Source organism: Hippopotamus amphibius, chromosome 3 (assembly GCF_030028045.1).
Source record: "Hippopotamus amphibius kiboko isolate mHipAmp2 chromosome 3, mHipAmp2.hap2, whole genome shotgun sequence".
NCBI classification, from domain to species: Eukaryota; Metazoa; Chordata; class Mammalia; order Artiodactyla; family Hippopotamidae; genus Hippopotamus; species Hippopotamus amphibius.
Window position 1 is genome coordinate 165,773,333 of NC_080188.1, and position 27,172 is coordinate 165,800,504.

Below are 27,172 nucleotides of genomic sequence, written 5' to 3' on the forward strand. Positions count from 1 at the left end.
TTGCAACAAAAAGAATAAAATACCTAGGAATAAACCTGCCTAAGGAGGCAAAAGATCTGTATGCAGAAAACTTTAAGACATTGATGAAAGAAATCAAAGATGACACAAACAGATGGAGGGACATACCATGTTCCTGGATTGGAAGAATCAACATCGTGAAAATGACTGTACTACCCAAAGCAATTTACAGATTCAATGCAATCCCGATCAAATTACCAATGGCATTTTTCACAGAACTAGAGCAAGAAATCTTACGATTTGTATGGAAACGCAAAAGACCCCAAATAGCCAAAGCAATCTTGAGAAGGAAAAATGGAGTTGGTGGAATCAGGCTTCCTGACTTCAAACTATACTACAAGGCCATAGTGATCAAGACAGTATGGTACTGGCACAAAAACAGAAAGGAAGATCAATGGAATAGAATAGAGAACTCACAAGTAAGCCCAAACACATATGGGCACCTTATCTTTGACAAAGGAGGCACGAGTATACAATGGAAAAAAGACAGCCTCTTCAATAAGTGGTGCTGGGACAATTGGACAGCAACATGTAAAAGAATGAAATTAGAACACTTCCTAACACCATACACAAAAATAAACTCCAAATGGATTAAAGACCTACATGTAAGGCCAGACACGATAAAACTCCTAGAGGAAAACATAGGCAGAACATTCTTTGACATACATCAAAGCAACATCCTTTTTGACCCACCTCCTAGAATCATGGAAATAAAATCAAGAATAAACGAATGGGACCTCATGAAACTTAAAAGCTTTTGCACAGCAAAAGAAACCATAAACAAGACTAAAAGGCAACTCTCAGAATGGGAAAAAATAATTGCCTATGAAACAACGGACAAAGGATTAACCTCCAAAATATACAAGCAGCTCATGCAGCTTCATACCAAAAAAGCAAATAACCCAATCCACAAATGGGCAGAAGACCTAAATAGACATTTCTCCAAAGAAGACATACAGATGGCCAACACACACATGAAAAGATGCTCAACATCACTCATCATCAGAGAAATGCAAGTCAAAGCCACAATGAGGTATCACCTCACACCAATCAGAATGGCCATCATCACAAAGTCTGGAAACCACAAATGTTGGAGAGGGTGTGGAGAAAAGGGACCTCTCCTGCACTGTTGGTGGGAATGTAAGTTGGTACAGCCACTAGGGAAAACAATTTGGAGGTTCCTTAAAAAACTACAAATAGAACTACCATATGATCCAGTAATCCCACTCCTGGGCATATACCCAAAGAAAACCATAATCCCAAAAGAAACTTGTACCATAATGTTTATTGCAGCACTATTTACAATAGCCAGGACATAGAAGCAACCTAAATGCCCATCAACAAATGAATGGATACAGAAGATGTGGCATATATATACAATGGAATATTACTCAGCTATAAAAAGGGATGAGATGGAGCTATATGTAATGAGGTGGATAGAACTACAATCTGTCATACATAGTGAAGTAAGTCAGAAAGAGAAGGACAAATATTGTATGCTAACTCACATATACGGAATCTAAAAATGGTACTGATGAACTCAGTGACAAGAACAAGGAAGCAGATACAGAGAATGGACTGGAGAACTCGAGGTATGGGAGGGGGCGGGGGGTGAAGGGGAAACTGAGAAGAAGCAAGAGAGTAGCACAGACATATATATACTACCAACTGTAAAATAGTCAGTGGGAAGTTGTTGTATAACAAAGGGAGTCCAACTCAAGGATGGAAGATGCCTTAGAGGACTGGGGCAGGGAGGGTGGGGGGGACTCGAGGGGGGGGTGTCAAGGAAGGGAGGGAATATGGGGATATGTATATAAAAACAGTTGATTGAACCTGGTGTACCCCTCCCAAAAAAAAAAAAAAAAGCTACTGACAAAAAAAAAAAAAAAAAAAAAAAGAATAGAAAGAGATAAGGAAGGACACTACATAATGATCAAGGGATCAATCCAAGAATATATAACAATTATAAATATTTATGCACCCAATGTAGGAGCACCTCAATACAAACAGCAAATAAAAGGGAAAATTGACAGTAACACAATAATAGTGGGGAACTTACCCCACTTACACAAAGGGACAGATTACCCAGACAGAAAATAAATAAGGACACACAAGCTTTAAATGACACAAAAGATAAAATAGACTTAATTGATATTTACAGGTCATTTCACCCGAAAGTCACCAGAATACACTTTCTTCTCAAGTGCATACAGAACATTCTCTAAGATAAATCATATCTTGGGTCACAAATCAAGCAAGCCTTGGAAAATTTTAAAAAATTGAAATTGTATTAAGCATCTTTTCTGACCATAACACTACAAGATTAGAAATCACTTACAGGAAAAAGGACACAAACACATGGAAGCTAAACTGTACACTGCTAAATAACCACAAGATCACTGAAGAATTCAGAGGAGATTAAAAAAATACTTAGAAACAAATGACAATGAAACACGACAACCCAAAACCTATGGAATGCAGCAAAAGCAGTTCTAAGAGGGAAGTTTAAAGCAATTCAATCTCACCTCAAGAAACAAGAAAAATCTCAAATAAACAATCTAACATTACACCTAAGGCAACTAGAGAAAGAACAAACAAAACCCAAAGGCAGTAGTAGGAGGAAAGAAATAAAGATGAGAGCAGAAATGAATAGAAACAAAGAAAACAATAGCAAAGATCAATAAAACTAAAAGTTGGTTCTCTGAGAAGATAAAATTGATAAACCTTTAGCCAGACTCATCAAGTAAAAAAAAGGGAGAGGACTCGAATCAATAAAATTAGAAATGAAAAAGGAGAAATTACAACTGACACTGCAGAAATACAAAGGATCATAAGAGACTGCTACAAGCAACTATACACCAATAATATGGACAACCTGGAAGAAGTGGACAAATTCTTGAAAAGGCACAACCTTCCAAGACTGATTCAGGAAGAAATTGAAAATATAGGCAGACCAATCGCAAGTAATGAAATTGAAACTGTAATTAAAAATCTTACAACAAACAAAAGTCCAGGACCAGAGGACTTCATAGACAAATTCTATCAAACATTTAAAGAAGAGTAATTAACACATATCCTTCTCAAACTCTTCCAAAAAATTGCAGAAGGTGGAACACTTCCAAACTCATTCTACAGGGCCACCATCACCCTGATACCAAAACGAGCCAAAGATATCACACAAAAAAAAGAAAATTACAGACCAATATCACTGATGAAAATAGACGCAAAAATTCTCAACAAAACACTGGCAAACAGAATCCGACAACACATTAAAAGGATCATACACCACAATCAAGTGGGATTTATCCCAGGGATGCAAGGATTCTTCAATATACACAAATCAATCAGTGTGATACACCATATTAACAAATTAAAGAATAAAAACCATATGATCATCTCAGTAGATACAGAAAAAGCTTTTGACAAAATTCAACAATGATTTACGATAAAAACTCTCCAGAAAGTGGGCATAGAGGGAACCTACCTCAACATAATAAAGTCTATATACAACAAACCCACAGTAAACATCATTCTCAATGGTGAAAAACTGAAGCATTACCTCTAAGATCAGGAACAAGATAAGGATGACCACTCTTGCCACTATTATTCAACATAGTTTTGGAAGCCCTAGCCACGGCAATCAGAGAAGAAAAAAATAAATAAAAGAAATCCAAATTAGCAAAGAAGAAGTAAAACTGTCACTGTTCACAGATGACATGATACTATACATAGAAAATCCTAAAGATACCACCAGAAAACTACTAATCAGAGCTAATCAATGAATTTGGTAGAGTTGCAGGATACAAAATTAATACACAGAAATCTCTTGCATTCTTATACTCTAAGGATGAAAGATCAGAAAGAGAAATTAAAGAAACAATCTTATTTACCATGGAAACAAAAAGAATTAAATACCTAGTCATAAACTTATCTAAGAAGGTAAAACACCTGTACACAGAAAGCTATAAAACACTGATGAAAGAAATCAAAGATGACCACAAACAAATGGAAAGATACACCATGTTCTTGGACTGGAAGAATCAATATTGTGAAAATGACTATACTACTGAAAGCAATCTACAGATTCAATGCAATCCCTATCAATTTACCAATGGCATTTTTCACAGAATCAGAACAATATATTTTACAATTTTTATGGAAACACAAAAGACCCCAAATAGCCAAAGCAAGCTTCAGAAAAAAAAAAAACCAAGCCAGATGAATCAGGTTCCCTGACTTCAGACTATACTGCAAAGCTACAGTAATCAAGACAGTACGGTACTGGCATAAAAACAAAAATACAGATCAATGGTACAGGACAGAAAGCCCAAACATAAATCCATGCACCTATGGTCACTTAATCTATGACAAAAGAGGCAAGAATATACAATGGAAAAAAGACAGCCTCTTCAATAAGTGGTGCTGGGAAAACTGGACATCTACATGTAAAAGAATGAAATTAGAACACTCCCTAACACCATACACAAAAATAAACTCAAAATGGATTAAAGACCTAAACGTAAGACTGGACACTATAAAACTCAGAGAAAAATATAGGAAGAACACTCTGTGACATAAATCACAGCAAGATCTTTTTTGACCCACCTCCTACAGTAATGAAAATAAAAACAAAAATAAACAAATGGGACCTAATTAAACTTAAAAGATTTTGCACAGCAAAGGAAACTATAAACAAGACAAAAAGAAAATCCTCAGAATGGGAGAAAATATTTGCAAACGAATCAACAGACAAAGGATCAATCTCCAAAATACAAACAGCTCATGCAGCTCAATATCAAAAAAACAAACAACCCAATCAAAAAATGGGCGGAAGACATAAATTGACATTTCTCCAAAGAAGACATACAGATGGCTAAGAGGCACATGATAAGATGCTCAACATCACTAATTATTAGAGAAATGCAAATCAAAACTACAATGAGGTATCAGAATGGCCATCATCAAAAAATCTACAAACTTATGCTGGAGAGGGTATGCAGAAAAGGGAACCCTCTTACACTACTGGTGAGAATAAATTGATACAGCCACTGTGGTGAACAGTATGGAGGTGCCATTAGAAACTAAAAATAGAGTTATCACATGATCCTGCAATCCCACTATCCAGCATATACCCTAAGAAAACCATAAGTCAAAGACACATGTACCTCAATGTTCACTGCAGCACTATTTACAATAGCCAGGTCATGGAAACAACCAAAATGTTCATAGAGGAATGGATAAAGAAGATGTGGTACATATATACAATGGAATATTACTCAGCCATAAAAAGGAAAGAAATTGCGTCATTTGTAGAGATGTGGATGGACCTAGAGTCTGTCATACAGAGCGAAGTTAAGTCAGATAGAGAAAAATAAATATCATATATTAACTCATATATGTCAAATATAGAAAAATAGTGCAGATGAACCTATTTCTAGGCAGGAATAGAGACAGAGATGTAGAGAATGGATGTATGGAAACCATGGGGGAAGGGGAGGGTGGCATGAACTGGGAGATTAGGTTTGACATAAATACACTACCAAGTGTAAAATAGATAATTAGTGGGAACCTGCGGTATAGCACAGGGAGCTCAGCTCAGTGCTCTGTGATGACGTAGATGGGTGGGATGGGGGGGATGGGAGGGAGGTCCAAGAGGGAAGGGATAACATAAAGCAATTATACTCCAATTTAAAAAAAATTTTAAATAAAGTCATTATTGTATAAAACTTGCCAGAAGACTCCCAGCAATTCTTAAAAAGCTGATAAGCCTAAAATAAAGAGGAAAGTAATAAATAAATGAAACTTTAAAATTAATTAATATTTACCTTTGAATTCCTTCAAGAATATCCTTAACAGCTGCCATTAAGTTTTGAAGATATACAAATGCTTCTTCAAATGATGCTATTTTTGAAGACGTCAGAGCTGAATTTGAGCCCAATCTTTGAAACACATCCGTACTAAAATAGAGGGAAAAAAATGCTCATAGTTACATATGTATATTTGGTGTAATTCAAGTATTTTGATTTCTAATGTATAAAATGAGGTAATATTCATAACTCATCTCTCATAATGCTGATCTATTTAAATCAGAAATAAAAGACAGTGACTTGTAAATGTCCAGGCTACCATTCATGCAAAAGATATGGATCAACAACTATACAGGTCTAATCTAAAGTAATACTGTAAAAGCTGTATGAATGTTTCACTCTAAAAGACCATAAGAGATAGAAGGGAAGTAATACTATCAATCTATATTCAAGTCAGTACCTAAGTACTGACAGTACTTCTGTACATAAGGATGAAGAAAAAATCAGACATCAGATTTAGAGTTTGCTGAAACTGGATGCTATAAACGTTCACACGCTTTACTCTGGTAATTCTAATTTTAGAAATCTATCATATATTAATAATAATAATAATTCACAGCTGGGCAACAGTTAGTAACCACCTAAATGTCCAACAATACTAAAAAAGAAAGTGTTAAGTAAATAGCAAATTAGCCCCCTGATGAAATACCAAACAACTATTAAAACGATGCTTATGCCGTCTATGAAACACAAAAATTAAGGCATATAAAATTTACTCATATAATATAACCACATAAAAAAAAATCAAAACACATGCTATATGGGTTGATCAGTGACCCCCAAAATTCATGTTCACCCATAACCTCAGAATGTGGCCTTATTTAAAATAGGATCTTTGCAGATGTAATTGGTAACTTAAAATGAGGTCATACTGGATTACCCTATGCGAAGACAAAGGCAGAGACTGGAGTGACATATCTACAGATACTGCTGGCAGCCACCAGAAGCTAGGAAATAGTCATGGAATAGATTTTCCCTCAGAACCTCGCAAAAGAACCAACTCTGCAGCAGACACCTGGGTTTCAGACCTTCTAGCTTCCAGAGCTATGAGTGAATAAATTTCTATTTTATTTTTCAATATTTTTTATTGAAGTGTAGTTGATTTACAATGTCGCATTAATTTCTGCTGTACAGCAAAGTGATTCAGTTATATGCATACATACATTCTTTTTTTATATTCTTTTCCATTATGGCTTATCATAGGATATTGAATATAGTTCTCTGTGCTATACAGTAGGAGCTTGTTTATCCATTCTATATATAAAAGCTTACATCTGCTAACCCCAACCTCTTTAAGGTTGTGCATAAGTGCTCTAATGATAGTTTTTTATGGAAAATTGTGCACAGGGCCTACCAGATCCTCAAATGAGCATCTCTATGTGAAAGGCTCAAGCATGAATATGTTGAAAGGTTCTACAGTGACTTTGGTACACAATGAGGCAAAGGAAACAATGAAGTAGCCTTTAAAAACTATATACCAATAAAATAATATAAGCATTTTTCAGTTACTGAAATACTATAATGTAAAGTCTATTATCCAGAAATTACCAAGAACTCTGTAACATCCAACACAAATATATGTATATAACAGGTCAGTTCTAAGGTACATAAAGTACTCAAATGTTTCCTAAATGAAAGGAAGAATAAAATATCTTAGATATTGTTTTAAACTATTTATTTTGAAAGTGTTCATTTCTGCCTGGTATATTCAACTTTCTGCTAACAAAAATATCTGATAAGCCACAACATTCAAAATATGTTAAGACTGGACAAAACGGACAAAACCTTTGCTTTATGTGAAAATTTTTAAATATTGTTTTCTTTACCTCACATGTTAGATACAGTCATTTCTTTAGTATAAAAGACTATATATTTGTTTGAAAAAAATTTTTAATTATATTCAAGGGCTAAAAATGGGTCCCAAATCTATGACTGATTGAGAACAGATGTTTAAGTGGAGTGCTAATATTACTTTGCTGCTCTTATAAAGAACTAGAACAGATAGATGATCTTAATCAAAAACAACAAACTGGGCCCTGAAGCCAAAATCATACTACAAAGCATATAGTATGATTGACATATTAACTATATAAAGACTACGGGCTTGAGGAAAAGTATGGGAGTGTTGGCCTACTTTAAAATCAGTTCTTTTCAATGATTTTTTAAGTTACTCCAGCAGCAGCCTATTTAAAGACTCACAAATGGTCTCTAGCTTATCATTTTATCAAGACCATAATACTTCATGTGTATGAAAGTAATAAAAGTATTTCTTCCTTTTAAGTAAAAGTATTTATTTTTCTTTAAAAAAAATTTTACATGAATTTCCCCTAATCCAGACTGATGTTTTCTTTATATTATTTCAAATCTTAAGGCTTTGTATCCTGCTAATTTGTTTAGCCTATCTTGGTGACTATTCATTGGTTTTCACATATATAGGCAATGATTCTCATCAAGATTTCACATCTGAATCACCTGGAGAGAAGCACTAGTTCAGCTTCACTTTAGTCCTACTGAATCAGAATTTCTAAGAATAGAACCTAGGCATATATATTTTTTAAACTCTCCAGATAATTGTAATGTGCATCCCTAGTTAAGCATCACTGTTTCTAAGGTACCAATTTGACAAAAGGCCCTCATAAGATAATTTAGTATAAACTATATTGTTAAACTCACAACCCAAACACTATTTAATGAATAATGGTAATGATGGAAAACCCTAAAACTCAAAAATTCTTGGAAATTTAGTACCTGTTTTGATATATTGTAATCCAAACATTCTCTAGGATAGACCAGACTTCTTGATGCCTGTTGCGTTGGGGAAGAGGAGAACCTGAGAAAACGGTGATTTCCTGGTTATTAGATTTCATCAAAGAATTATCTTCTTGCCTTTTACCCGCTGTACTTTTTGAAGGGTCTTGCTTAAGTTTTGCCTTGACCTGGGGAAATAAGAATTACATAATATGCAGCTAGTCCTTCACTAGTAAGTGAGAGAAAAAGAATGCCAACTGTTGCTTACAAATGTTCTCGCTTTCTGGGAAGTGCTGATTATCCTTCGTCCTGGATCACGTACAGAACATTCTCAGAATAGCATCAGAGCTAAAAAAATATTTTCCTTTTCCATTTATATCAAACAATATTTATCATCTATTTATTACAGAATATAGAAGTAGAATTCTACTTCTAAGGGATTAAGAAATAAGTGAGCAAAGAAATAGAAACAATGGTTATAGACTGCTCTTTTAAGAAGTTTGGTAGCTGATGGAAGGGGACAGTACAGTAAATAGCATGACCAATTAAAAGTATTTAAGAATAGATCTGAGCATATTTTTAAGCAGGATAAAAGAGTGATGCTACTGATTCAAGTGATTTTTTTTTAAATCACCTTGGGAGAAAATATTAACTTAGGTGAAAAATATACCTGATAGAATGGAAAACAGTTTTAACTATGAGTTTATTAACTTGGGTTCTTTGACTTGGTGCTACTATAATTTCTTTGTGAACTTAAATAAAATCTCTAGGTTTCCTCTGCTGATAAAAGTATGATTTCAAAATGTTAGCATCATGGATTATTCTATGAAGCAGATACTATGATTATCTATATTTTATAACTGAGGCATAGAAAGGATACATAGCTCATGCAAGGTCACACAGATGGTAAGAGGTATGAACAAAATTTGATCTTCAACAGTCTATGAATGGGGTTATAATCTCTTTCCAACTCTAAAGATAATATTACCCTTCTATTTCTTTTGATGCAGGAAGAAAATTGCTTGTTTACATTAATTATGAACTTAAATATACATCCATGGAAAGATGTATTTTGTTCTGAGATAAATGTGTTTAATCACCACATAATGCTTTTCCTCAGCTCTCAAACAGCAGTGTATACAACTATGCAAATAGATTGCTTTATCAAACACTTATATAGCACTTACTATGTGCTGGGCACTAAGTGCTTTACAAATATTAGCTTATTTAATTCTCATGAGAGTTCTGAGGCAGAGATTACTATACTCTTTTCACAAAAGAAGGGATTAAGGCTCAGAGAGGTTAAATAACCAGAAGTTAAAAACACAGCTAGTCATGGACTTCCTAGGTGGAGCAGTGGTTAAGAATCCGCCTGCCAATTCAGGGGACACAGGTTCGATCCCTGCTCCAGGAAGATCCCACATGCCTCGGAGCAACTAAGCCCATGCGCCACAACTATTGAGCCTGTGCTTCAGAGCCCGTGAGCCACAACTATTGAGTCCATGTGCTGCAACTGCTGAAGCCCACGCACCTAGAGCCCGTGCTCCACAACAAGAGAAGGCACAGCAATGAGGAGCCTGCACACCACAACGAAGAGTAGCCCCCTACTCACCACAACCAAAGAAAGCCCATGCACAGCAAAAAAGACCCAACACAGCCAATAAAATAAATAAATTTATTAAAAAAAAAAAACACAGCTAGTCAGGATGGGGAGTCTGAGGTACACAAGTCTAAAGTTTATTAACAAGATTTATTTTAATAATTCTATCATCCTGGAAGAGCAAATCTTTTTTTTTTTTTAATGGTGGTTGAAAGGCTTATGAAATAAAAAAAATATATATCCTTTTCTGCACTCCATTTATATGAAAATCTGGAAAATGATGTTACTTAACTTTCCATTTTGGTTTCTCAGAAGCAAACAAATAATGAATATTCCTCTTCTACTGATTTTCCACACTTGGTAAATTAAGATAAGGGCGATTTTTTTCTTTTTTTTTTTTTTTACAGTTACTATATTTACATATCCTATTTCTGGAGATAATCTATTTCTTTTTGTTGCTCAAGTTAGTGACATATGACTAAGTATTCAGGTCATATATCAAATCTAATGCAGTCTGCGAAACAACTCCTACTGCAAATATATTTTAAAAGACCAAGCTAAATCACAGTGTTTCTGGCTTAGACAACGAATTGTTTCAAACATGAAAATAAAAGCAACACTTGAGAGCTCTAATTGTGGAAACAACACAGGTTGTTTCAAGCAATCAGACTAATGCCAAGTGTTGAGGGAAAAGCACTAATGAGGATACTAGATTCTTTGCCACTTGCTTTCTTGAATCTCTTGCTAATGTGACAACTGGAAGATCAGAGTCCAAGAAAAATAACTTACTAAATAACAATTCAATGTTTTTAAAAATGGGCAATATGTAAAAAGCATACCATTATATGATAAACCACACTAAATGTTCACATCACATTTTCATGGTAACTCCGAATTTCCAGGTTTCCAACTGATGAAAGAATCTTGATATTCATTAACATTTTTATTTCAATCAATCCTAATTTTTTTTATTCTCAAAAATTTTAATTCAAAGACTGCTAAGCCTATGAGTATCCTGAACTTTTTATCTTCTTCACCATGTTTGTTTCACTAAAGATGGGGTTTAGGGCTCAGTTCTGTGAGAGGAAAGGATAATGTATTTTTCCCTACACAATTCAAGTACACACACAAGCTGCGACTTCTAAATTCCTGGGTCCATTCTTCCCTACTAAAGGTTCTAAAAGTCACACTTGCCATAGAAAAATATAACTACCAATGCTTTGGTCGTCTTAAACCAAAAAATCATTCACCCCTCAAATCAATTCTTTCCTCAAGAATTATCATATATTTTCTATTAGTAAAAAGATGCTTCTTTTACTCCATGAGATACTCTCTTAAGCAAGTAAGTTCTTCCCTCACCAACTATGACTAAGTTTATCATCATCTAATCCTTTCATTACTTCATAGGTAGTAGGACATGTTACCAGAAAAAAATCATTGAGAAAAACTCAGCTAATTCAATAGCTCAAAGAAAAAAAGAATATGATATATATATTAGATGAAAGTATCATTAATATCTTATCTAGTAACTGTGATGCTGAGTTTTTTTGAGCTGTTTCGGGCATATAAACCATTCAGGATTTTCTAGATTTAAAGTTAGAAGAAGACTGTAGAAATATGTATTACCAGGGACAAAACTCCCATAATTATTTTAAAGGGGCAAAAAGGCATCAGTGCTAGGCAGACTGCATAAGAATCATATGAGGAGACCTGTTAAAAAACTGGTAGGTCAACTGGCAAAGTTTGAATACGGTCTGCAGGTTAGATAATTATGTCAATATTAATTTTCTGATTAATTATACTAGTTACATAAGATATTCTTAGCACATATAAACAGAAATATTTAGGAATAAAGGAGAATGATATCTGCAACATACTCTTAAACAGTTCAGAAAAAATATTTTGGATAGATAAGTAGACAGGTAAGTAGATATGGAAAACAATAAAGCAAATGTGACAGAATGTTAACATTGGGAAATCGGGGTAAAGGATATATATGAGAATTCTTTACATTACTCTTGCAATTTTTTTGTAAGTTTGAAGTTATTTCAAAATAAAACAAGAAGCAAGAACAAAAACACAACTGGGCACCACTGCCAGAAATTTTGTTCAGTAAGGTTTGAGGGGTTTGGCATCTGCATGTTTAAAAACATTTCCAAAGTATTTTGATGCATGTTGTGATCCACTGGTCAGGAGCACTGAAAAATGAGTAGTCAGCAACAATGCATAGCTTTCTTCTATTCATAAATGAAATAATATAAAATCCCAACAACTGCTGTGACACTGCTTCCACAAGAGGATGTATGTTTCATAACTTGTAATAAGGCTCACTCACTCTCCATTCACTTCACTTAATATTTACCTAATGCTTTTAGTATGTTAGAAAAAGTTAAAGTCTGTTACCTATTGTTGTCTGCTGAACACGTTTTTAGAACACATGTGATTACCTAAGTGGCATTCCAAAGGTATCTTACCTCTGTAAATGTTTGGAGTAGTTTGTTTACTTGAGCAAAGGCCTGTGGAAGAATACCATCATAATTTGACCTTGTACTGAAAGCATGTAGCAAACTTTTAGAATCCTGAAGCAGGAATTTCACTGTTGTAAAATCCACTGCTTTGTTAGCTGGTAACAGAAAATTAAGAAGGAAAAATTATAAGAATGAGTACACAATACAAAAATGTTTTTGGAAAACCAATCTAATAATTATTAAATTTAAGAAATGTACACATTAAAAAAAAAAAGAAATGTACACATTTATACCTATAGACCACTCCTAATTGATCTCTCTGGTGTAAAAAGCAACAATGAGTTTTAGACAAAGTTCTGGGAGTCGATTCTGGTATTCTGTACAGGCTGACCCTCCATATCCACCCGTTCCACATCTATAGATTCAATCAATCGTGGATTGAAATATTTGGGGGGAAAAATTTCCATAAAGTTCTAAAAAGCAAAATCTGAATTTTCTGTGCACTGGCACCTATTTACATAGCATTTACACTGTACTAGGTATTATAAGTAACCTAGAGATGACAATATAGACAGGCGTATGTGTATAGGTTATACACAAATACTATACCATTTTATACAAGGGACTAGAGCATCGAGAATTTTGCTATCTTTGGGGGTCCTAGATACTGAGCCTGTATTCAGATTCCAGAATTTCCCTCAACAAGGTCGACTTCAAAGAAAAAGTAAAATGTACAACCTACTATATATAAAATAGACAACAAGGTCCTACTGTATAGCACAGGGAACTATATTCAATACCTTTTAATAAACCATGACGGAAAAGAATATGAAAAAGAATATGCATACATATGTATAACTGAATCACTTTGCTGTATACCAGAAACTAACACAACACTGTAAATCAACTATACGTTAATTTTAAAAAAAGGTAGAAGTAAAATGAAAGAACATTATACTTTTCAGAAAAGAGATAATCACCAAACATATATGAGTTAAACTACAGAGTTTTAAAACTGAGGTTGTACACAGGTTACTGTTGAGACATTACAGAGTCACATTTTGGTGGTAAGCACTTAAATTATATGCAGTACCTTTCATAATCAACTCAGTTATCATGTAGAAATTTAGCTTCAAATTCCATTACATGAAATGTAATACTAAATTTATTGAAAAATGTGTTCTCTCTGGACACAATATAGCCTCAGCGAAAAATAAACAATTTGGGTAAGAGTGAGCTATGGGTAAGAAGCTAGTAGAATTTTTCTCGCCTGTAAATTAGCAAAATGAATTAATCTACAAGTAATAATTTAAAGATACAACAGTTTTTCTCAAGGAACTAAAATTGCTTACATTAAATTCTCAAACCAATTAGGAAAAGTGGTGACAATAATTTCAAAGATTCAAAAAGCTATGAACAATGAAGTTAAATAACTTTCTAATGCCACCAAAGTTCAGAGCAGAAAAATTCTATTATTAAGATAGAATACTACATAATAAATTTCAAAGGCATTTAAAATAACCATGCTACAATGTGTTTGTTTTGTTTTCTTTTAATGGTCACAGCTTCAGAAATTCTGTCACATTCTGAAACACTGGCATGGTTTTTCACTGGCACTATGAGTTTAAAAAAAATAAGTTTCTTTGTATAACTTGCACAAGTATCTGTGCAATACTGAAACTTTAAATGAAAATTAAAAAAAAAAAGATTTTCATAACTAGTTACAATATCCAGAAATTCTAATCTAATGTGATCGTTACAGCCAAGCTTCTGGCTTCCTTTTCATCAAGAAAACAACCAGTCTATCTCCTTACAAAACACCTTTAGTTATTTTTAAAATCAATGACTAGTTTAAATTCCTGTGGGAAAGGAAGCAATGGGAGATGCTACAGAAGACAAAATGTAGGTAAATTTCCTCAGGAGAAGAAATTGGGCACAACTTCTTTTAAGGGTCCTTCTCCAGTATAGTCTATGTTTGGTAGGGCCTACATCCTTGAATTAATCATCTGATTTCTGTCTTACAAGAATTCTTTACTAAGATTATGGGCAAAAATATAATAAATAACAGTGATCAATTCAGTACCTAGACACAACATAAAAGAAATCTACATAGCTGAAATAATTTAATACTTATATAAGGTCAATTATTATTTAGGTTAAAGTTAATACAGATCACAAAGTCAGAAAAAGCTACTACTCATTTTCTACACAATTTTCAAAAAATTGATCTAAAGATACATGCTTGGTATGTTTGAAGTTAAACACGTATAATTCAACAGCTGAGGATACTATCAAAAGATTGTAAACAAAACCATAAACTGATTTTTTCTAGTTCAAAATTATTTTAGAGCAGAAGGCATTTTTATAATTCTACTACATTTGTTCACAAGTCAGTAAACGTTAGGCAACAGATTCTTCTAGACCAAGGATCAATAAATTATGCACACATAATCCTCAAAATAAGTTTTAACAAAAGGAGCAGTCACCATATCTTTACTCCCCTTGTTATTAGAGAGAAATAGTTAGAGCTGCTAACTACTACCTCTAAGCTGTACGTAAGAGGAAAATACTGCCCAGCCCTGCAAAAACAGACAAATGGAAGATGGCAACTAGATATCCCATTTTTTAAAAATCTTGTTCAAGATCATACATGATTTAGGGACTTTCTTTTTTGATAGAACCAATTAAACTATGCCCCTAGTAAAAGATATGTACAATGTTCTATATATCTTGTAAAACTGCTTTAAAGACATGTCCAATATGTCTTTCATATATAGATATTTCTTATATAATAATACCCCTAATAAATATTTTCTATAGTTAAAGATCAATGCCTGGAAAGTATGTCTTCATTTTAAAAATCAGTAACTTTAAAAAACAGATATTAATTGAACATCTACAATATTTAAGTCATAAGGTATTGACTAGGCACTTCAAATTCCCTGAGGAAATTTTTAAAGATCACTTTCAAAGAGTTTATACTTCAGGGGAAAGAGAGAAGTGGCATACCCACCACAGAGTATTTTTGTTTTGTCTCAGTATCCAGGAGTCTTAGTGTCAAAATCTGTGTTCAAGTGCTGCAATAATTGTTTGCACATATTTTATAGTAAAACTATCTTTCTTATTCTTCATTGCCTGGCTCTTGTACCTTTAAGCCTAACTTAAACCCTCTTGTACTCAAATGGTCATGTAAAGACTCACATATACTCAATTATTTTTTTAAAAGTAGACAGGATACAATGCACGTGTAAAATAATCAACAGAATAGATCACTTCATGTTAGGAGTTTAAGAAAAGTCAAGAACCAACTGAATATCCTAATAATGGTTATACATTACTTTTTAAAGGTATAGCAAGATAAATCAAGCCTTTCACTTTGGACAAATCACTGACCCTCCCAAGGCTAGTTTCCTTAACCATATCAATAAAGCACAGGTTGTAATAACATTAGATCAGTGTTTTTCACATCTTGTGTTTCTTAGCAGAAAAACGATTTCATTTTTAATCCTACATGGACCCTCTATCTATAAACAAACAAAAGAAAGCTGAATGGCTAAAGCTGGGCACCCAGAGGGCCAGAGGCCACTATTATTAGGCTCCCCATCAACCTTTCCACCTCTAATCTGTGGCAACTCCAGAGACACTTCAAGAAGGTTCTGTGCAACATAGTTTAAAAACTACCAAGTGGTTGACGTTAGTCTCTTCTTGGTTCTAAAATTCACTATGCACCAAAGCCAAAGGTTTCCTATTCCTTATCCATGTATTTTATTTTTTTTTTTAGTTTTTTTATCCATGTATTTTAAATAGAACTCTTGATAAACTTTTTTAAATTAGTACGTGAAATGTGGTCAAAGTTTGTGTGTTAAACATGAATGACAAATGAAAAAAATGCATATAATTCTATTCACATGCCTAAATAAACTTTAAAAAGTTTTCAAATATTATTAAAAATTATATATTCACAATATCCAGGAACATCAACAATGATACAATTAAGTCACAAGCTCTATGAACTGCATCCATTCATCCAGCTGCCAGAAATTTTCCTAAGAAATTAAAAGTATAAATGGTTAAGAACTAATTGACAAACTTTTTATTAATTCATCTTCACATTCCATGGAGTATATCTATTAGTCTGAGTTTAATACAACACTTCCAAAGACAAGACAAAAGATTCATACCTTTATAGAGATTTTCATATAGGCTCTCAACAGTTAAAAGCAAGTTCTTTTCCATAACTAATCCAAATACAGCCAACCAATGTTTTCTAAAGCACTGTAATAAATGTATCAGAGTCCATGGTGGTTTCAAGTACAGCATCTACAAAAAAACAGCATCATTGATTTATTTATTATTCCTATTAGTTAAAAGTACCTATTTAGGAATTCCTACATATATTTCTAGGCAAAACATAGTTGAATCTTTTTAAACTAAAAGATGTTTTATTAAACGCCAATCACAATCTTAAAATGCCAATTCCATTGCAAACTGCTTTTGTAAAATTCGTATTAGAATTAATCCTTATAGCTTCAGAAACTATGTGTGCAAAAAGAAAACATAGTTCTAATCAGAAGAAGCATAGTTCTAATGAGCAAAAGTTGTCAATCTACTTTTCAACATGGTCATTTCTATAGGGAAATCAATATAATTATTTCATAAAACTTAGAGAAAAAAATCTATATAGAAAAAAATTGTCAACTATAATTGACACTTGCTACACTCTTGTAAAAACATGTTTACAAAGAAGATTGATCATTTAGTACTGCAAGATGTCAGCACATTCTTTTTTGAATCATTCATATGCAATGACTTTCCTAGACTCTATTATGAAATCTAATTTATGTCAACCTAAAAGAATCTGATCATTCATCATCTTGGTTGAACACTTGATAATATAACCAAGCCACATTGGCAAATGTTAGGATTTCACTGAATATCTGAAAGAGATAGAATTGATGGGGAATAAAGTTTCTCCTAATGATAAATGCAAACAGCAAACAGACATTAAACTAAAAAGGCCACTATTGCCAAATGTGGTGTTTTACTGATTGCAGAAAAGACGTAAATCTAAAAAAAAACTCAGAATATTTTATTAATATCAAATTTATACTCTGATTCTCATATTTATATGACATAAGCCAAAACTTACCTTCTTTTTCTGAATACACATTGCTAAGGTAATTCCCTATACTAGGCATTTTGAATCAAATAAACTAAAAATGAGAGGTTTTCTGAATTCAATTCAAGCTCCATGGAGGCAATGTATCTGACACACAGTAGACACACAATAAATATTTGTCCACTGAAAAAAATGAATGATAAAATATAGTCCTAATCTTTAGGAAATGTCCATCACTTAGCTTTCAAAGAGTTATTCCAAAAAATTCAAGAAAAAAATATAATGTGATGTAGATTATTACAATAAAGCCTACACATTTTTTATACAAGTAAAATTTCTTGTAATAAATATTCAGCAAAGGTAATAAATCTTTAGCAATAAAAAGGAAATTTTCAACTAAGAGTTGAAATAATCACCTCCATCCAAAGGTTTCCAAAAGCAATTTTCATTTCTGTTTCTAATATTGAAGATAAAGCTGTTCCAAGAGATTTTTCAAGATCAGATATGATGCTTTCAAGTAGAATGGGTAGTCCAGAGTTTGTAGATTCTTCCTCATAGCTCTCCTCCAAAGCTGTTGTTTCTTTAAAACAAACAGTTACAGGCTTTATTTAAGACACTAACAGTAAATATTTTACATATACAATTAGTATTTGGCCATAAATAATAAACATTTAATGGATATAATTAGTATTTGATCCTAGAAAACAAATGAATACTTTTTAAAAAAATATTCATGGGAGCTCCCTGGTTGCCTAGTGGTTAGGACTCCAGGCTTTCACTTGCTGGGGCCTGGGTTCAATTCCTGGTTGGGGAACTCCCACAAGCCACGTGGCATGGCCAAAAATAAATAAATAAATAAATTTAAAAATAAAAATAAAACCGTACTTAGAAACATTTATCCGTTTGTAGTTGTTTTAAAGTCAACAAAAATACATTACATTAGCAAATCCTTTATTTTTTTGAGAAAAGGCAACAAAATGTTTTTACTAAAATAGAAATTTCAGAAATATGTGATATTTTAACCAAAATTTAAATTATATTATTTTCAAAAAAAGTAAAAAGTAAAATAATGCTATGCATCTATTTATAACAGAAAACAAGAACTATGGATCAAAATGTGTTTTCTTCCAAAAGTAATATATTCTTCCAATTGCAACTCACATAAATAAATAGTTTTGAAAAGAATAAAATCTCTGACTTAAAATAGAAAAAAAAAATAACAAAAATAAAATCTGACTTAACTATCTTTATGCCCTCCTCTTCTAAAACGAGTTTTGATTATTTTAATTAATATTATTTCATTATAATTACTATTCTGATACGTGCAAACAACTGCAGCTTCTTTACGGCAAAATTCAAAATATTAAGGGGCTTATCTCTACAAATACAAACCAAGGATTTCAAAGGACAGTAATATAAGGGGCAAACCAAAAGCATGTTGCTCTCCAAAAACCATAAACTAGAATATTCTGTTACTCCCTATAAATGCCATTTTGAATATTATAAAAGAAATTTTATTACTAAAAAGATCAAACAAGTAGCATGTGATATATGAATATATGAAGCATATACATATGCTATTAGAGACTTCAATAATTATTTTCCCCACAGAGGGAAATGGTGGGATGTATTTTTAAATTATGTAAGATTTAATATAACATTTCAACAAATATCAAGCCATAGAACAGATTCTGGTAGAAAAAAGATAAAACAACAGTATTGCCTTTAGCTTTCCTAGTATTCACTTAAATTTTTAAAAGCACTACTACTAGAGTCCTTCAAGTTTCTCTTTTACTGAGTTTTTACTGTATTAATGGAAGGTTATGAAAATGGAACTAATTTTAAAAATAAACTAAAAATGTATCTCTACCTCAAATGAATATTGCCTATAGCTACTATTAATTTATACCTCCGAGTTGAGGTATAAAAATAGGATGCACACATTGATTATAAATATATAAAAATGTATGTGAGTATACAGACAAAAATTCAAATTAATTTGTAAAAGTATATGTAGAAGGTAATAATGTTATGTTTTCTCTTGGATTACCATTGTAATATTCATTCATTTCTACCATTTATGTGCCAGAAAATACTCCAATGTTATTTTAAATGTACAAAATAAAAATTTACGATTAATTCCAACTATTATCAATATTCTTAGTACATAAAATATTTCTAATTATTTGTAGTAAGAACACTACCTGCTTTCAATTGTTGTTTAGATATACAAGGCTGATGACATACATCCGTGTTCTGAGATAAGTTTAATAACTCTGCACTCAATTCTTCTTTACTGAGTGACTTCACACCACTTATTAGGCCTTTATTTCTTAAATTTCTATCATCCCTAAGGTTGGGTTAGGAGGAAAAAAATTTTATTTTTTATAAGATAAATCACATGGCAACTAAAAACACATGGAATCTAATCAGAGGTTGGTGATTCTCAGCATATATATTAACAAAGGATAACAATTTTTTAATACAGAAGAAAAATAAATTAACATAGACTAGAGTCATATCATCTGAGCTTTTGAGAATAATAATTATTAGTTTTCCTGGTACAAGGCACTGTTCTAAGCCCTTTATATATATATATAGCAATCCATTTAATTCTCACAACAAACCTCTTAGGTAGGAGTGGTACTAATTTTTATCCCCATTTCCCATATAAGAAACTGAGGTGTATGGGAATTCCCTGGCAGTCCAAGTGGTTAGGACTCTGCACTTTCACTGCTGAGGTCCTGGGTTCAATCCCTGGTCGGGGAACTAAGATCCCAGAAGTCACAAGGCAGTGGCGGGGGGAGGAGTCAGGGGAAGGGAGGAAGGAAGGACGGAAACTAACTGAGGTGTAAAAAGATTAAGTAACTTGTCCAAAGTTATACCCAGTAAGTGGGAGATGGATGTGAACATAAGAGTATGATCATCCCAAGAGAAATAAACATAGAGAGCCACAATAAGATAAATAATTTACATAGGGTAAGCAACTACAAATTTGCTTAGAGTTAGCATAAGACAAATGATGTGAATTTTGCTATCTGCTGAAAGAAGCCAGTATGATTAGAGCACAGTAGATGAGACCAGGTTATGTTGCTACAGAGAAAGGCAAGAACAATAATAAATGGAAAGAGATTTAAGGGCTTCAATGAGGAAATGATATGATCAGATCTGTGTTTACCAAACTGTTGTTCTTGCAACTAGTAGGCTTCCAGCTTTTATTAATGGCAGAGTAGCCTGGTCAGACCAACCTTCCCACAAAAAGAATTAGAAAATCTGGACAAAAAACAACAAAAAAAGACAACCACGAAAAAAACTTATCTGAAGGCACTAGAGAGCAATAAAATGTAGGCAGAAGGTGGAGGGAAATCTACATTCAAGACACAGACACTGGGACTTCCCTGGTGGTCCAGTGGTTAAGAATTCACCTTCCAGTGCAGGGGGCACGGGTTTGATCCCTGGTTGGGGAACTAAGATTTCACATGCTGCAGGGCAACTAAGTCCATGCACTGGCAACTACTGAGCCCGCATGCTCTACAGCCTGTGTGCCACAACTAGAGAGCCCATGTGCTGCAACTATTGAGCCCACAAGCTCTGGAGCCTGCACACCACAACTAAAGAAGTCAGCAGGCTGCAACAAAAGATCCCACATGCTGGAACGAAGAAACTGCATGCCTCAACTAAGACCCAATGTTGCCAAATAAACAAATAAATATTTAAAAAAAGACAAAGACATTGCACTAGTAAGAGCTACAAGTTTCTATCTTTCTGCCTGAGGGCATTCCCTAATTCATCAATGCCTTAGGACAGAAAGTCACAGCCTTTGTGGCTTGAAATGTCAGAAGGCAATGTTCAGGACTGGCCAGAGCATATAGAAAGTTAAGGGGGAACCTGAAGAAGGAAGGAAATCACAGAGAAGGTGAGTCCCAAAATCTGCACATAAATTCTGCCCAGAAAAAAAAGCAACATACTGCCAAGAGACAAAGCAATCAACAGAACGAGACTCAGCCATGGCAGATGTTGAAGCCATCTGATAAAAAATTTTAACTAATTTTGATTAATCTGTCAAAGGCTCTAATGGAAACGGTGAATAGCATGTAAAACCAGATGGAGATGAAGAATGCCTTCAGCAGGCTCCTCAGAAGACTCAACACAGGCAAGGAAAAAAACAACAAACATTAAGACAGGTCAAAAGAAATTATCTAAACTGAAACAAAAAGAGAATAAAAGGTTAAAAATAAATAAGAATGGTTGCACAATATCAAATGGTCCAATAAATGTGCATGTATTAGTTGTCTATTGCTGTGTAACAATTTATCCCCAAAACTTAGTAGCTTGAAAAAAAACATTATCTCACACAGTTGCTAAGAGTCAGGGACCTGAAAGTAGCTTGACTGGGTGGTTCTGGCTCAGGGTCTCTCTAGGCATGTTATTGCCTAGGGCTGCAATCATCTCAAGATTTAATTGGTGCTCATTCATGTGGCTATTGGCAGGGCTTAGCCCTTCCTTGGTTTTTTTCTGGGGCTTCAGTTTCTCACCATGTGGGCCCCTCCATAGGGCTACTCACAGCTTGGAACTTGCTTCCCCAGAACAAGTGATCCAAGGGAGAGGAAGAAACAAGAAAGGGCCCAAGAAGGAATTCCCCAGTCTTTTATAACCTAATCTTAGAAATGACATAAAATCACTTCTACCGCATGCTCTCTGTCACATAGACAACCAACCCTGGTACAACACAGGAGAGGACTACACAAGGGCATTAATACTAAGAAGCACAGGGAATCTCCTGGTAGTTCAGTGATTAGGACTCTGTGCTTCCACTGCAGGGGACCTGTGTTTGATCCCTGGTCAGGGAACTAAGATCTCACCATGAGGCGCAGCCTAAACAAAACAAAACACTAAGAGGCAGGGATCACTGGAGTCATCTTGGACTCTGACTACTACAACGTAATTCTTAACACCAGGAGAAAAGAGGGAATGGAGCAGAAGAAATATTTGCAGAAATAATTGGCTGAGAATTTTCCAAAACTGAAAATGAACATTGAATCATAGATCCAAGTAGCTCAGAGAACATCAAGCAGGATAATTTCCTCTCCTCTACCACAAACACATACACACAAACACCTGGGCATAACTGCTAAAGACTGCTAAAACAAACTGCTAAAAAAACAAAAGACAAAGAAAAAATCTTGAAAGCAATGAGAAAGGAAAAAAAAAAGATATTACACACAGAGGAAAAAGACAACATTTACAGCAGACTTCTCATCAGAAACCAAACAAGCTAGAAGAAAATGGAGTGACATTTTTAAAATATCAGAAGAAAAAGAAAAAAAAATTAAACCAGAATTGTATATCCAGTAAAAATATCTTTCAAAAATAAATAGGAAATAAACACACTAACAGACAAAACCAGAAAATTCACTGCCAACAGACTTAACATGTAAAAGAAAGTTGTTTAGACAAAAGGAACATGACCAGAAATCTGACACCAGACAGAAACTTGGATCCAAAAAGAGAAATAGTGCTAAAAATGGAATGCAAGATTAAAATATTCACTTTATTTTTAATTGCTTTAAATGGTAAATGGCTAAAGCAAAAATATTAGCAAAGTACTGTATTTATTGTTTCTGTAAAATCAAAATATATATACAACGATAGCAAAAAAGGATGGGGGGAGAAATTCGAAGCATATTAAAATCCTTACACTACACATGAAGCAATATAGTATTATTTAAAGGTAGACTTTGATCAAATAAAGATATATATTATAAACACTAAGGTAGGAAGAGGAGAAAAAGATGGCAGCGAAGTAGAGGGACGTGGAATGCATCCCTCCCCACAGATGCATTGGGAATGCACCGAAGGACGCAATAATTCCCACAGAGAACCAGCTGAACACCAGCAGACCTCCTCGGACACCAGAAAGGACCGCAAGGATCCCCACATAACCGGTAGGGAGGCATCTACGACGGCTCAAAGAGGGTGAAGCAGCAGAGCTGAGGCAGACAGGAGGGAGTGAGAAACACGGAGGGTCCGCACAGCAGCTCAGCGTTCCCGGACTGAGACGTCAATCCACAGCTGAACGGAGGGTCCAGGAGCGGGAGCGTGGGAACTGGAGAGCCGGTTCAGGGTGAGAAACATTGTTGCCAGTAAGGTGATGGACCGAGAGGACAGGAGGGAAGAGGTCCATGGCCAGGAGTGCCCGTCCCTGAGAGCTGCCCGGCCATGACGGCGGCTGGACGCTGCAGGCTCACGGGCTGGGGGGAGTAGCCGCCTCTCTCTCTCTCTCTTTCCTGCCTCTGCAACAGGCAGTGGAGAGACGCCCTGTGGGCCACCTAAGGTGCTCAGGGATAACAAGTACCCTCAGGCACTCGGGCGGGGCTAGATTAAAACCCCCTGGAATGCTGGCAGCAGGGAGGCTGCCAAGAAGAAAAAAAAAAAAAACCCGAGAGAGGCCCAACTCTGAGACTTTCTGTTTACACCTGAGCCACTGGTGACCCTCTGCAACAGGCACCTCCAAGCCCGACTGAAACAGCAGTGCGCCACTGCTCACTCACTCCCAGGGAAAGGAGCCACTATTGTACCCTCTCCCTCTCCACACACCGACGCTTACAGATGAACAATAAAGGAAGCTCTGTGGGCCACAGAATAATGCAAAAAAACCCAAGGCGAGTAGAAGGACACTTACAGCTGAGACTCTAAGGAAACAGAAATATTAGTATCAATCCTATTGAACTGGTCCATTCTGGGATCAGTTCTGGATTTTTTTTTCCTTTTTTTTTTTTTTTTCCTTTATTAATTACAATCTTAGTGCTAAGGGATCTACAAGTTTTATAACATAATTTTTTTAACAATATTTTTTATTCTATTTTTATTTTTTTGCCTTTTTATATACTTCTATTTCTAGCTAAGTTTTTGGTATTATGGACAATATATCTCTCATACTTTCTGTTCATCCCTATCTTTTATACATTTCTATTCCTTTCTTTTTATTTGCATATTTCCAAACACACTATGCTATTCTGTTCCCCTGTCTTCCAGCCATTTTAAGTTTATTTTATCTTAACATAAGCAACACTATCATTCTGCTCAGACTCCTTGCTCTATTCTCCAGATGACGCACCATCTTGGTATTTAATATTAGGTTTTTGTCTTTATCTTAGTTCTTAGTACAGTTGTCTAATTACATTCTGAGAATCTCCATTCTCTCTGGTGGTACTCTGGCTCTTTTCTATATTTGATCCTAACTTACAAAATCTCCCTGGATTAGTGTTTGTATGTGTAAGGTGTTGTTTGTTTCTTTGCTTTTGCGTTTGTCTCTGATTTGTTCTGTTTCAGTTGTCAATTTCTGTTGGGTTTCTCTTTGAATATCTGATAGCACACTGGGGTTCTGTCAGGTCTTTCCAGAGCCTTATGTACTAATGGATTCAGTAACTGTGTGTCTTATATGTGTATGTGTTTCCTAGACTTAGTATTTGTTTAATCCAACACTTGGACATTAGTCTGAGGCTTGAACAGTCTTCTATAAACACCTCTATCGCCAGGACAAGCAACCCCAAAAGTTTGGACAACCATGAGGAAACACAGAAACACCATGCAGGCAAAGGAGCAGGAAAAAAACCCACAAGACCAAATAAATGAGGAGGAAATAGGAAAAATGCCTGAAAAAGAATTTAGAGTAATGATAGTAAAAATGATACAAAATCTTGATAACAAAATAGAGAAAGTACAAGAAACAGTTCATAAGAACTCAGAAAAACAAACAGCAATGGATAACAAAATAACTGAAATTAAAAATACTCTAGATGCTATAACCAGCAGAATGACTGAGGCAGAAGAACGAATAAGTGACTTGGAAAATAGAATGGGGGAAATAAATGCCACAGAGCAGGAAAAAGAATACAAAGAATAGAAGACAGACTCAGAGACCTCAGTGATAACATTAAGCGTACCAACATTCGAATCATAGGCATCCCAGAAGAAGAAGAAAAAAAGAAAGGGTCTGAGAAAATATTTGAAGAGCTTATAGTGGAAAACTTCCCCAACATGGGAAAGGAAATAATGAACCACGTCCAAGAAGCACAGAGAGTCCCATACAGAATAAACCCAAGGAGAAATACACCAAGACACATATTAATCGAACTAACCACAATTAAACACAAAGTAAATATTAAAAGCAGCAAGAGAAAAGCAACAAACAACATATAAGGGAAAACCCACAAGGATAACAGCTGACCTTTCTACAGAAACTCTGCAGGCCAGAAGGGAATGGCAGGATATACTGAAAGTCCTGAAAGAGAGAAACCTACAGCCAAGAATACGCTACCCAGCAAGAATCTCATTCAGATTTGAAGGAGAAATCAAAAGCTTTCCAGACAAGCAAAAGTTAAGAGAATTCAGCACCACCAAACCAGCCTTACAATAAGTGCTAAAGGAACTTCTCTAAGTAGGAAACACAAGAAAAGGAAAACAGCTACAAATACAAACCCAAAACAATTCAGAAAATGGTAATTGGAACACACATGTCAATAATCACCTTAAATGTAAATGGATTAAATGCTCCAACCAAAAGACACAGACTGGCTGAATGGATACAAAAACAAGACCCTTCTATATGCTGCCTACAAGAAACCCACTTCAGACCAAGGGATACATATAGACTGAAAGTAAAGGGATGGAAAAAGATATTCCATGCAAATGGAAGTCAAAAGAAAGCTGGAGTAGCAATACTCATATCAGATAAATTAGACTTTAAAGTAAAGACTATTAAAAGAGACAAGGAAGGACACTACATAATGATCAAAGGATCCATTCAAGAAGAACATATCACAATGGTAAATATCTATGCCCCCAACATAGGAGCATCTCAATACATAAGGCAAATGCTAACAGCTATAAAAGGGGACATCGACAGGAACACAATAATAGTGGGAGACTTGAACACCCCACTTACATCAATGGACAGATCATCCAAACAGAAAATAAATAAAGACACACAAGCTTTAAATGACACATTAGACCATCTCAACTCAATTGATATTTATAGGACATTCCATCCAAAAATGACAGACTACACTTTCTTCTCAAGTGCACATGCAACATTTTCCAGGATAGATCACATCTTGGGTCACAAATCAAACCTCAGCAAATTCAAGAAAATTGAAATCATATCAAGCATCTTCTCAGACCACAACGCCATGAGACTAGATATCAATTACAGGAAAAAAACTGCAAAAAATACAAACACATGGAGGCTAAACAATTCACTCTTAAACAACCAAGGAATCACTAAAGAAATCAAAGAGGAAGTCAAAAACTATCTAGAAACAAACGACAATGAAAACACAACAACCCAAAA

At 34.5% G+C, this 27,172-nt stretch overlaps 1 protein-coding gene across 6 annotated transcripts in view; it reads right to left on the minus strand.

Moving 5' to 3' along the window:
• SWT1 (SWT1 RNA endoribonuclease homolog) overlaps positions 1–27,172 on the minus strand; it is a 110,066-nt gene that overhangs the window by 50,730 nt on the left and 32,164 nt on the right. For all 6 annotated transcript variants that reach the window (XR_009052776.1, XR_009052775.1, XM_057728720.1 and 3 more), the window contains exons 11-16: positions 20,025–20,170; positions 18,237–18,400; positions 16,883–17,021; positions 12,708–12,856; positions 8,634–8,821; positions 5,844–5,975 (exon numbers count right to left, since the gene is read on the minus strand). Coding sequence is in view for 4 of the 6 variants with exons in the window: in XM_057728720.1 (XP_057584703.1) it covers positions 5,844–5,975; positions 8,634–8,821; positions 12,708–12,856; positions 16,883–17,021; positions 18,237–18,400; positions 20,025–20,170 (918 nt within the window). In the remaining 2 variants the exon portion in view is untranslated. The remainder of the gene's footprint in view (positions 1–5,843; positions 5,976–8,633; positions 8,822–12,707; positions 12,857–16,882; positions 17,022–18,236; positions 18,401–20,024; positions 20,171–27,172) is intronic.